The sequence below is a fragment of the Eriocheir sinensis genome, chromosome 30 (genome assembly GCF_024679095.1).
Source record: "Eriocheir sinensis breed Jianghai 21 chromosome 30, ASM2467909v1, whole genome shotgun sequence".
In the NCBI taxonomy this organism is placed as follows: Eukaryota; Metazoa; Arthropoda; class Malacostraca; order Decapoda; family Varunidae; genus Eriocheir; species Eriocheir sinensis.
This window is the reverse complement of record NC_066538.1, coordinates 5,539,014-5,552,425: the sequence shown is the minus strand read 5'-3', so window position 1 is coordinate 5,552,425 and position 13,412 is coordinate 5,539,014. Positions and strand designations below refer to the sequence as shown.

General features: G+C 44.9%; 1 protein-coding gene across 1 annotated transcript in view; it reads right to left on the bottom strand.

The window, feature by feature from the left end:
• Positions 1–13,412, bottom strand: part of LOC127005742 (neural cell adhesion molecule 2-like) — a 178,878-nt gene that overhangs the window by 83,358 nt on the left and 82,108 nt on the right. Inside the window, exon 3 of the mRNA XM_050874854.1 lies at positions 2,527–2,726. Within this exon, the coding sequence (XP_050730811.1) occupies positions 2,527–2,726 (200 nt within the window). The remainder of the gene's footprint in view (positions 1–2,526; positions 2,727–13,412) is intronic.

Below are 13,412 nucleotides of genomic sequence, written 5' to 3'. Positions count from 1 at the left end.
TTATATTACTATGTCAATAACGTATTCCCTTGGACGAACACCAATACCAGAGGCGACATATGAGCACACACGCTATTACACCTACGCTTCACACACACACACACACACACACACACACACACACACACACACACACACACACACACACACACACACACTGACGCACTTATACTTAGACACTTTTATATCACACACTTATATACATACACATAATACACATTCGTCATTCATACATTATACATACACTCAAAATACACTATACACTGCACTACGTATATACAGGCCTATTTTATTTTATTTTATTTATTTATTTATTTACAGCAGAGGAGTCAGTTCAAGGGCATAAAAAAAAGGAAACAAATGTGAAAAAAAAGCCCGCTACTCACTGCTCCTAAAACATACAGCACATATACACCTTCTCATCCACGCATAAATTCATACACTTATCCAAATACAGTATCATACAGCTAACCTCAACCTTATCAACCCCTAACCTAACCTAACTTACACGTACCTAACATAACCTCACCTATGCTTACTAACCCCTAACCTAACCTAACTTAACCGTAACATAACCTCACCTATGCTTACCACCCCTTAACATAACCTAACTCATCCCTAAGTAACATAACCTCACCTATGCTTACTAACCCCTAACCTAACCTAACTTACACGTACCTAACATAACCTCACCTATGCTTACTGACCCCTAACCTAACCTAACTTACACGTACCTAACATAACCTCACCTATGTTTACCAACCCCTAACCTATGCTTACTAACCCCTAACCTAACCTTTAACATAACTTCACCAATATGTCTAACCTAACCCTACTTAAACTTGTCCTCCTCAAATTATCTCCCCAAATTTGTATCCTAACCTCATCCTAAGTAACATAACCTCACTTATGCTGACCACCCCCTAACCTAACCTAACTCAGCCGTAACATAACCTCACCTATGCTTACCAACCTTTCAGAATAATACCCCCGTGCAGTTTTTAGCATCTTCAATACCCAATATGTCTCACCCTAACCCTACTTAAACTTGTCCTCCCCTCAAATTATCTCCCCAAAATTAGTATCCTCCCCCTTCTTACCCTCCTCAACCTCACCTTCACTCCCTCACACCTTTCCTAATAGCCACTTATCGACTATTACTTCTCCTTCCCCCTTTCCTTCCTCTTTTTCCACCTGTACTTCCTCCTCCTCCTCCTTCTCTACCCCCATAGACACACCTTTACTTCCTCTTTTTCTACCTGTGCTTCCCCCTCCTCCTCCTCTTCCCCCCATACACACACCTTTCCTAACACGTCACCCATTGATTACTGCTTCCCCCTCTCCACACACATTCCTCTCCTTCTCCCTCTCCTATCAATTCTCACCCCACTTCCAGTCCTCCAACGCTCCCCATACCTCTTTCTCCCCCCTCCTTCACCCCTGCCATCAATCCCCTACGCCCACAACCTCTTATCCATCACGATCACCCCTCACAGACCTTCCCTTTTTCTCTCTCTCTCTATTTCCCGCTCTTACAAATATATATCGAGCGTAGGCGAATGAGAAAGATATCAAAAGTGGAGAGTGAAAAAGATGTCGAGAGTGAAAGTGAAAAGGATATCGAGAGTGAGAGTGAAAAAGATGTCGAGAGTGAGAGTGAAAAAGATGTCGAGAGTGAGAGTGAAAAGATGTCGAGAGTGAAAGTGAAAAGGATATCGAGAGTGAGAGAGTGAAAAAGATGTCGAGAGTGAAAGTGAAAAAGATGTCGAGAGTGAAAGTGAAAAAGATGTCGAGAGTGAGAGTGGAAAAAAGATCAAAACGGGAGAATATATTGACGAGGAAGAGAAAGCAAATAGTAAGTAATGAAAAGAATGAAGGATACAGGTTAAAGATAAATAAGGGATATGTAGATTGTTGTTTGTAAGAGAAAGAGAAGAAAACCGTTGAAGATTAAGTAGTAAGAGTAAGAAAAGAATAAATAATAAAGAAGAATGAAAGGTAGAAGGTAAAGAACAAAGATGAACTCAATGAATATAAACATAGAATAATAGAAAATAAACTAAATAGCAGGAGTAAGGGAAGATTGAATAATGAGGAGGAAGGAATAATAAGGAATAATAAATGGTAGATAATTAAAATGAATGAATCAATGAAACGAATAAATAAATGAATGAAATAAAGAATAAAGGACAAAAATGGTATTCCCCTCTATTACTTCTCCTCCCCAATACTCACCTGAGGATAAAGAATAAAGAAATGACATAGAATGAATAAAGGAATGAAAGCAATAAATGGAATAAATGAATTAGCAATAAACGATAAAAGACACTATTCCCCAATCCCCCCTCCCCCTCTTCCCCCTCCTCCCCCTCCTTCCCCTCTTCCCCTTCTTCTCCTTCTTTCCCCTTTTTCCCCTTCTTTTCCCCTCTTTCCCCTCTTTCCCCTCTTTCCCCTTCTTTTCCCTCTTTTCCCTTTTTTCCCCTCCTTCCCCTCTTTCCCCTCTTTCCCTTCCTCCCCAATACTCACCCACCACCTGCAACTTCATCCTCAGGTTCCTGGTGGGGGAGGAGCCGAAGTCTACCCTGCAGCGGTACTCCCCCTCGTCCTCGTCCTTCACCCGGCTGACCGCGAGGCCCTGACCCGGGGGCGTGACCTTGAACGTGGCTCGGTCCCCCATGCCTGACCAGTGCTTCGAGAGGGTAAGTGGGCCGTTGCGGGAGTCAATGCTGTGAGAGGGATGAAAGGGAGGCTGTGTTAGGCATAGGGAGATGATAGAGAGGGATGCTGGGATGAGAGATGAGAGGGAGGCTGCTAGAGGGATGTTAAATAAGAGGGATGCTGGGATGAGAGATGAGAGGGATGCTGCTAGAGGGATGTTAAATAAGAGGGATGCTGGGATGAGAGATGAGAGGGATGCTGCTAGAGGGATGTTAAATAAGAGGGATGCTGTGGAAAGGGATGTTATATGGGAGGGATGCTGTGTTAGTGTGGGATATGAAAGGGAGGGATGCTGGGATGAGAGATGAGAGGGATGTTAGATAAGAGGGATGCTGCGGAGAGGGATGTTATATGGGAGGGATGCTGTGTTAGTGTGGGATATGAAAGAGAGGGATGCTGGGATGAGAAATGAGAGGGATGTTAGATAAGAGGGATGCTGCGGAAAGGGATGTTATATGGGAGGGATGTTGTGTTAGTGATGATGAGAGGGAGGCTGTGTTAGTGTGGGAGAGGGAAGGGAAGGGATGCCGTGTTAGCGTGGGAGAGGGAAGGGAAGGAATGGCGTGTTAGCGTGGGAGAGGGAAGGGAAGGGATGCTGTGTTAGTGTGGGAGAGGGAAGGGAAGGGATGCCGTGTTAGTGTGGGAGAGGGAAGGGAAGGGATGCTGTGTTAGTGTGGGAGAGGGAAGGGAAGGGATGCTGTGTTAGTGTGGGAGAGTGAACGGAAGGGATGCCGTGTTAGTGTGGGAGAGGGAAGGGATGGGATGCTGTGTTAGTGTGGGAGAGGGAAGGGATGCTGTGTTAGTGTGGGAGAGGGAAGGGAAGGGATGCCGTGTTAGTGTGGGAGAGGGATGGGATGCAGTGTTCGTGTGGGAGATAGTCTGGAAGGGAGGCTGTGTTTGTGTGGGAGAGGGAAGGGAAGGGATGCTGTGTTAGTGTGGGAGAGGGAAGGGAAGGGATGCTGTGTTAGTGTGGGAGAGAGGGAAGGGAAGGGATGCTGTGTTAGTGTGGAGAGGGAAGGGAAGGGATGCTGTGTTAGTGTGGGAGAGGGAAGGGAAGGATGCTGTGTTAGTGTGGGAGAGGGAAGGGAAGGGATGCCGTGTTAGTGTGGGAGAGGGAAGGGAAGGGATGCCGTGTTAGTGGGAGAGGGAAGGGAAGGGATGCTGTGTTAGTGTGGGAGAGGGAAGGGAAGGGATGCTGTGTTAGTGTGGAGAGGGAAGGAAGGGATGCCGTGTTAGTGTGGGAGAGGGAAGGGATGGGATGCCGTGTTGGTGTGGAGAGGGAAGGGATGGGATGCTGTGTTAGTGTGGGAGAGGGAAGGGAAGGGATGCTGTGTTAGTGTGGGAGAGGGAAGGGAAGGGATGCTGTGTTAGTGTGGGAGAGGGAAGGGAAGGGATGCTGTGTTAGTGTGGGAGAGGGAAGGGATGCTGTGTTAGAGTGGGAGAGGGAAGGGAAGGGATGCCGTGTTAGCGTGGGAGAGGGAAGGGAAGGGATGCTGTGTTAGTGTGGGAGAGGGAAGGGAAGGGATGCTGTGTTAGTGTGGGAGAGGGAAGGGAAGGGATGCCGTGTTAGTGTGGGAGAGGGAAGGGATGGGATGCCGTGTTAGTGTGGGAGAGGGAAGGGAAGGGATGCTGTGTTAGTGTGGGAGAGGGAAGGGAAGGGATGCTGTGTTAGTGTGGGAGAGGGAAGGGAAGGGATGCTGTGTTAGTGTGGGAGAGGGAAGGGAAGGGATGCTGTGTTAGTGTGGGAGAGGGAAGGGATGGGATGCCGTGTTAGTGTGGGAGAGGGAAGGGATGCTGTGTTAGAGTGGGAGAGGGAAGGGAAGGGATGCCGTGTTAGCGTGGGAGAGGGAAGGGAAGGGATGCCGTGTTAGTGTGGGAGAGGGGAAGGAAGGGATGCTGTGTTGGTGTGGGAGAGGGAAGGAAGGGATGCTGTGTTAGTGTGGGAGAGGGAAGGGAAGGGATGCTGTGTTGGTGTGGGAGAGGGAAGGAAGGGATGCTGTGTTAGTGTGGGAGAGGAGGGAGGGATGCTGTGTTAGTGTGGGAGAGGGAAGGGAAGGGATGCTGTGTTAGTGTGGGAGAGGGAAGGGAAGGGATGCCGTGTTAGTGTGGGAGAGGGAAGGGAAGGGATGCCGTGTTAGTGTGGGAGAGGAAGGAAGGGATGCCGTGTTAGTGTGGGAGAGGGAAGGAAGGGATGCCGTGTTAGTGTGGGAGGGAAGGAAGGGATGCTGTGTTAGTGTGGGAGAGGGAAGGGAAGGGTTGCTGTGTTAGTGTGGGAGAGGGAAGGGATGGGATGCCGTGTTAGTGTGGGAGAGGGAAGGAGGGATGCTGTGTTAGTGTGGAGGGAAGGGATGCCGTGTTAGTGTGGGAGAGGGAAGGAAGGGATGCCGTGTTGGTGTGGGAGAGGGAAGGAAGGGATGCTGTGTTAGCGTGGGAGAGGAAGGAAGGGATGCCGTGTTAGCGTGGGAGAGGGAAGGAAGGGATGCCGTGTTGGTGTGGGAGAGGGAAGGAAGGGATGCCGTGTTAGTGGGAGAGCGAAGGGAAGGGATGCCGTGTTAGTGTGGGAGAGGGAAGGGAAGGGATGCCGTGTTAGCGTGGGAGAGGGAAGGGAAGGGATGCCGTGTTAGCGTGGGAGAGGGAAGGGAAGGGATGCCGTGTTAGTGTGGGAGAGGGAAGGGAAGGGATGCTTTGTTAGTGTGAGAGGGAAGGAAGGGATGCTGTGTTGGTGTGGGAGAGGGAAGGAAGGGATGCCGTGTTAGTGTGGGAGAGGGAAGGGATGCCGTGTTATGTGGGAGAGGGAAGGAAGGGATGCGTGGGAGAGGGAAGGAAGGGATGCCGTGTTAGCGTGGGAGAGGGAAGGGAAGGGATGCCGTGTTAGTGTGGGAGAGGGAAGGGAAGGGATGCCGTGTTAGTGTGGGAGAGGGAAGGGAAGGGATGCTGTGTTAGCGTGGGAGAGGGAAGGGAAGGGATGCCGTGTTAGTGTGGGAGAGGGAAGGGAAGGGATGCCGTGTTAGCGTGGGAGAGGGAAGGGAAGGGATGCTGTGTTAATGATGCTTTGGATGTATTGTATGGGGATTTTATTTTGTTACTGATGTTTGGTTGATGTGAATGTGATGCGCGGTGACTCTTAACGTGTTGGTGACAGAGGTATAGTTAATGTTGGAAGGTTAGATAATAGCGTTCAGTCTACACGTCGTAATAAATGATGTTGTCGAATGAGTTCCTAAATTACACAGTTTTATGAGCTATGCAGGAGAGATGTAAAAGGTTAAAAAGAAGGCGTTGAGTTTGCACACGTGAGAAAATTATTATTACATGAGTTGCTAAGATTAAACAGGCTCATGAGATATGCAGGAGAGAGGTAAAAGGTTAAGATTTAAGTGAAAGCATTTACTTCACACAAATGAGAAGAAACGGAGTAATCTTGAACGAGTTTTTGATGCGTTTGAGTTACCAAGATTAAACAGCCTCGTGAGATATCCAAGGCAGTGCTTAAGAAGAATACAGCTCGTTTGGTTTACAGAAACGAAAAGAAACGAAACACTCTTCAATGACCTTTTGGTGTGCTTTAAGTTAGAGAGATTATACATCCTCGTGAGATAAAAAGGTTACTAGAAGGCGTGAAGTTCTAGGTTAGGTCAGGTCAGGTTAGGTTATGCGAGGGTAGGCTAGGATTGGCTCGGTGAGGTTAGGTTTGGTTAGGTGAGGTGAGGTGAGGTGAGGTTAGGTTTGGTTAGGTGAGGTGAGGTGAGGTGAGGTTAGGTTTGGTTAGGTGAGGTGAGGTTAGGTTAGGTTAGGTTAGGTTAGGTCAGGGGAGGTGAGGTGAGGTGAGGCGAGATGTGATGAAGAGAGGTGAGGTGAGGTGAGGTGAGGTGAGGCGAGATGAGATGAAAAGAGGTGAGGTGAGGTGAGGCGAGATGTGATGAAGAGAGGTGCGGTGAGGTGAGGTAAGGTGAGGTTAGGTTAGGATGGGTACAAATGAAAGATATTGAAGGTTATGCATGTCTACCGTCCATCCCCTTAAGAAATAACTACTTTCTCATATCTCCTCAACCCTCCTTTGCATGACTCTCAGTGTCACTTAGACCAACAAAAGCGTATGAGCGTGTTGATGACTGTCACGAAGCATTTCCGGAGACTCCTCAGGACTATAAAACGCCTCTCAAAAGTGTTAATAATGCATGCTCAGAAGCTTTCAAATCGTCGTTATGCAGCTTTTACGATGTGCTTGAGACGGTGTAATCTTGCTAAGGAGTGGAAAAACGCGCGAGGACTCAAGGTGATATGTCGAGGAGCTTATTCAAGGGACGGGAGCCTGCTAGCGTGTCAGAGTGTGTCAGAGTGTGTGCTAAGGGAGCCTGCTAGCGTGTCAGAGTGTGTGCTAAGGGAGCCTGCTAACGTGTCAGAGTGTGTCGGGGTGTGTGCTAAGGGAGCCTGCTAGCGTGTCAGAGTGTGTCAGAGTGTGTGCTAAGGGAGCCTGCTAGCGTGTCAGAGTGTGTCAGAGTGTGTGCTAAGGGAGCCTGCTAACGTGTCAGAGTGTATCAGAGTGTGTCAGAGTGTGTGCTAAGGGAGCCTGCTAACGTGTCAGAGTGTGTCAGAGTGTGTGCTAAGGGAGCCTGCTAACGTGTCAGAGTGTATCAGAGTGTGTCAGAGTGTGTGCTAAGGGAGCCTGCTAACGTGTCAGAGTGTATCAGAGTGTGTCAGAGTGTGTGCTAAGGGAGCCTGCTAACGTGTCAGAGTGTATCAGAGTGTGTCAGAGTGTGTGCTAAGGGAGCCTGCTAACGTGTCAGAGTGTATCAGAGTGTGTCAGAGTGTGTCGGGGTGTGATCTTAGACCGTACTTTAAACGTTTCCGCGCCTGAGTTCCCATGTTTGAAATCCCTCTCGTAGAAGTTGCTGATATTTCCATGGACTGTTTTGTGATACTGGTGATAGTTTTACACGACTTCTGCATCTTGAAGGAGAAAAACATCTATAAAAAAAACATCTATAAACACCCGGTTGATCTTTTCTTGTGGTCTTGGGAAATAGTCTCGTAATGTGAGTTTCGTGGAAGTTACTGTGTTTTTTCATGGACTGTATTAAGATGCCGGTGATAGATTGACACGACTTCTGCATCCTGAAGGGTAAAAACCACCTATAAAAACCCGGTTGATCTTCTCTTGCGGCATAAGGAAATAGTCTCGTAATGAGAGTTTCGTGGAAATTGCTGTGCTTTTTATGGACTGTTTTGCGATGCCGGTGATAGATTTACACGACTTATACATCCTGAAGGGTAAAAACCACCTATAAAAACCCGGTTGATCTTCTCTTGTGGCGTAAGAAAATAGTCTCGTAATGGGAGTTTCGTGGAAGTTGCTGGGATGTCCATGAACTGTTTCACGATGCCGGTGATAGATTTACACGACCTCTCCATCCTGAAGGGGGAAAACACTCATTAAGACCCGTTTGATCTCCTCTGTGGCCTTGGAAAATAATCGTGATGGGAGACCGATACGTTTAAGAATATGGACGCTTTTTTTTTTTACAACAGAAACAGCTCAAGGACACAAACAAAGGAAACAATAATAAAAAAAAACCGCTACTCGCTGTTGTGACTGTATAGGTTTCTTCAGGGTGTTGGTGAGTAAAGGAAAGAGTTCACTTGGATGATTTTTTGCTTTATTAATTTTTTTGGTTAGAGGCGGGATCGTGTAGTCCTCGGATATCTCTTTGTCGTCATTTCATCCCCTCTGCTAATTACCTTTTTTTCTCGACAAATATTTTCATCACAACTTTTTTTTCATCATCTTCGTCTCCTACTCCTTCTGTGTTGTGTGTGGGGAACTTTTTTTGTTAAGGTTTTTGTCATTGCTACTACGACTATTTTTTAAATCAGACCTTCGTCCTTCCTTGATATATAATTGTGTCGGTATTAGGGATGTTAGAGGGATGAGAGAGAGGGATGCTGGGGAGGGATGAGAGGGATTCTGTGTTAGAGATTTGGAAATGGATGACAAGGATACTGGGGAGAGGGAAGAAAGGTATGCTGGGGAGAGGGAACAGAGAGGGATGCTGTATTAGTGATGATGAGAGGGAGAGTGTGTTAGGGATGTTAGAGGGATGATAAAGAGGGATGCTGGGGAGGGATGAGAGGGATGAGAGAGATGGATGCTGGGGAGGGATGAGAGGGACGCTGTGTTAGGGATTTGGAGATGGAAGAAAGGGATGCTGGGGAGAGGGAACAGAGAGGGATGTTGTGTTAGTGATGGGAGGGGGTTCAACATCAACTATTTACAAAGCCCATAAAGGAGATCAATCCTAATGAATGTTCTCTCACGTTCATAGTACAAAAGAAGGCTTAAAACGCCTATGAAAGCCTTGTCAAATGTGTGAAGTTGGGCGCCGAAGTGTTTATGAATGTGACCCTATTTTTATTTCACTTCTTGTCCTCATTGTCTGCGTTTATTTTTTTCTTGTGATATCTGGGAATATTTTTTTTTATCTCGGTGCAATTACTTTTATCGCTACTTTAATTATTACTATTTTTTGTATATATCTTTTGGCCACTCGTCTTGACTCTTTTGTAGGAGCAGTGAGTAGCGGGCTTTTTTTTTTAATTATTGTTTCTTTTTTATTGCCCTTGAACTATTTCCTTCTCTGTAAAAGAAATATATTTGTTTTTTTTTCGTCTTATGCCGTCTAATTTTGTGTCAACTTTTCGTCATCGTTCTCTTAATACGTTTTTTTTTTATATCCGGGAAACATTTTTTTTCTCTCATTGTGCAATTATCTTTATCACATCTTTTCATCTTTATCGTTATTATTATTTTCTGTCTTATCGTCGTTTTTAGGTCATCTTTTAATCATTATCGGTATTTTTCTCTTCCGCTCAGACATATAACTGTTTTTCTCTCGTTTCCATGGCAACTATTTTCATCACGTGTCATCATCATCATCATCATCATCGTGTGTTGTCCTCCTCCGTGATTATTTGGGATATATTTTACGGCATATATATATTTTTCCTTCGTACCTTTCCTTCCTCCCCCCAAAAAAAGTTTAATTAGGACGCTTCTCGCTAAACGTCTTCACGAAAAACTTAACTCACGAAACTTTAACTTAATATTTTTTTCCGCTCATATTCTCCTTGTATTTTTTTTCCTCACCTCATATTTTTTAACTAAGCTTTTCCGTATATTGTTCTCCTTTCTTTCGCGATAATAATCTTTAAATTTTGTCGAGCACTCTTTGACTAGATATTTGTTTTGCTTATTTTTTTTCCTTCGTATTTTTCCTCCATTAATTAATTTTTCTCTAAACCGTTTTCTTTTCATTGTTTTTTTTCCATTGTTCTCGTGATAATAACCTTTAAAATTGTCTTCAAATCTTTGACAATATTTTTTTGCTTATTTTCTTTTTCTCATCTTTTCTTCACTACTCAATTTTTCTCTAACCCTATTCCTTATGTCGTTTCCTTTTCACTGCTTTCGTGGTAATAACCTTTAAACTTGTCTTCTAATCTTTAACAATATTTTTTTTTCTTATATTTTTCTTCGTATTGTTTTCCTTTTCATAATTTTCGCGACAGTTTTCCTGTATACTATTTTCTTTCAAGGTAAAAATCTTTCACTAGCTTTATCCTTATTCCGTTTACAAGGGAGAAAGAGGAGGGGGACGGGAGATGAGGGAGGGGGGGGGGTGAGGGGGTACTAACCTATGCTGAATCAATTATTCTCTTTCACGGTACTCTTGGCTAAAAATACAATCTCTCTCTCTCTCTCTCTCTCTCTCTCTCTCTCTCTCTCTCTCTCTCTCTCTCTCTCTCTCTCTCTCTCTCTCTCGTCCTACTTTTTAATCACAGGAATAAAAATGTACAGCGTTATAAAGTAATTGAAGTGCGTTGAACTTTAACCGAACGAGGACTCATTTAACTTTATTATTATTATTATTATTATTATTATTATTATTATTATTATTATTATTATTATTATTATTATTATTATTATTATTATTATTGTTAAGGGGAGGTGGTGGTGATTGGTGAGTGAAGGTGGTGATGATGGTGATGACAGGGAGTCAGTGGTGGTGACTAGTGGTGATGGGTGATGTAAGAAGCTTGTGGTGATGGAAGAGGGTCTTGAGAGGTGGTGATGGTGGTGGTATGTGGTGATGAGTGATGTAAAAAGTGTGGTGATGATGAAGTAAGTCCTTGAGGCCGTGAACGAAGTAGCGGTGATGAGTGCTACAGGTGATGAAGTAGAGAGGTGTTGCTGGTCATGGAAGAGATGGTAGTGGTGTTGCCGAGAGTTCGTGGTGATGAATTTGTGGTGATGAAGTAACTCGTAAGGGTCGTGAAAGAGGTAGTGATGGTGGTGATGACTATTAGTGTTTTTTTTTCTTTTTTGCAGCAAAGGAAACAGCACAACGGCACATAAAAAAGGAAACAACAATAAAAAAAAGCCCGCTACTCGCTGCTCCTGATGAAGTAACTTGTAAGTGTCGTAAAATAAGTAGTGATGGTGGTGATGACTATGAGTGGTGATGAAGTAACTTGTAACGGTCGTGAAATAAGTAGTGATGGAGGTGATGACATTAGTGGTGATGAAGTAACTTGTAAGGGTCGTGAAATAAGTAGTGATGGTGGTGATGACATTAGTGGTGATGAAGTAACTTGTAACGGTCGTGAAATAAGTAGTGATGGTGGTGATGACATTAGTGGTGATGAAGTAACTTGTAAGGGTCGTGAAATAAGTAGTGATGGAGGTGATGACTATTAGTGGTGATGAAGTAACTGATAAGGGTCGTGAAATAAGTAGTGATGGAGGTGATGACTATTAGTGGTGATGAAGTAACTGGTAAGGGTCGTGAAATAAGTAGATATGGTGGTGATGACTATTAGTGGTGATGAAATAACTGGTAAGGGTCGTAAAATAAGTAGTGGTAGTGGTTGTTGTGATGAGTGTTAGTGGTGAGTCTGGAAGCAGTGCAGGAAAGGGAGGCGAGTCATTAGTGTGAGTATTATAACCCACTAAGCCGAGTTCATTGCATTGTTGTCTGTTTGTCATGTAAAACTCCAACCAGGCGGAGGATCAAAGGAACGCATTGTGAAGTGTTCTATTGTGATGCTTGAATAGGTACCTTCTTTCTTTCAAGAAGGGGGGGAGAAGGTAGGGAGAAGGGGAGACTGATGATGAGGGGGATGGAAACGAAAGGGGGGATGGGAAAGGAAGGTTGGTGAAGGAGGGAAAGGGAACAGAAAGGGGGAAAGAGGGAGAAGGGAAAGGGGAAGAAAGGAACAGATGCTGAGGAGTGTGTGGTCAGGAGGGTTTGGTGAAGGGGAAGAAGTGATCGGTAAGGGAGAAAAAGTGGGATTGGGAAAGGGGAGAAGGAAATGGAAAGGGGGACTTGGTGAGGGGAGTTGATGAAGGGGGAGAAGGGAAAAGAAGGGTTAGGTGATGAAGAAGGGAAACGAAGGGGAGGGTGTTGGGGAAAGGAGGGATTGGTGAAAGGGAGAAGGTGGTGGAAGGGAAAGAGAATAAAAGGGAAAAGGGAAGAGAGAGGGGGAAGAGAAGGGGAGGAAAGAGGGTACGGTTTATCTCAGGTGTGTATGTGTGTGTGTGTGTGTGTGTGTGTGTGTGTGTGTGTGTGTGTGTGTGTGTGTTTGGAATTCATTATTAAAACTTCTTGTTAGTGTAAAAACCTGCAAGATGCTTATGTGGTAAGTGGAGTTGTTTACTTATTCACTTATTCATTTTTTATATTATTTGTGTGGTGGTGGAAGTGGTGGTCGTGTGTTGGAGTGGTGGAGTGAAAATTGTAGTAGTCGCAGTATTATTATTATTATTATTATTAGTAGTAGTAGTGGTAGAAATAATAGTAGTAGTAGCAGTAGTAGTAGATCTCATTGTCGCTGTTGTTCCTGCTTCTTATGATTAATTTCTCAAGTTTTTCGCCTTCATTAAAACTTGACTAAGGCCTCCCGAGCCTCGACGTAATGATGTTTGTCGGGGCGAACAAAGACTAAATTCCGCGTAGGAGTAAACATTTCGCGTCTACCTCCAGTTTGTGGCGAGCTGCTTTCTCTAATTGGGCAGCTTAAAATAGAGGCTTATAATGTTAGTCTCCATTTTAATAAGTTGTACGTTCTAGAGACTATAAAAACGGGAGGAGGAGGAGGAGGAGGAGGAGGAGGAGTTTGAGAAAGTAATTAGAAGGAAGTGGAGAAGGAGAGAAGAGGAAAGGAAAGGAAAGAAAGGAAAGAACAGGAAAGGAAAGGACAAAAAGGAGAGGAAAGGAAATAAGAGGAGAGAAAAGGGGACTTGAGAAAATGAAAGGAGAGGAAAGAAACAATGGAATGAGAGAAGAAGAGAGGGAACAGAACAGAGAAAATGAGGGGAGTGTAAAGACAAACAAATAAGAAAAAAAAAGAAGAGTCAGAACGAGAGTGTGTAGGAGTGAGGGGAACAAGGAAGAAAAAAAAGTAGAACAACCAGAAAAGAAAGAAGTAACAAGAACAGATGGAATAAGAAAACAAAACTGAAAAATGAAAAGAAGAGAACGAGTCATAGGGCGGCGGAATGCAATACTCTCCCCGCTGCCTTCTCCGCCCCGGGCCTGCAGTGAGCCGCCCGAACCAGAGGCAATATGTATTAAAAGCCGCGCGATTTACGCCGCGCGATCATAATATTCAGGAGTTTATTGTCGCGGCCTGCACGG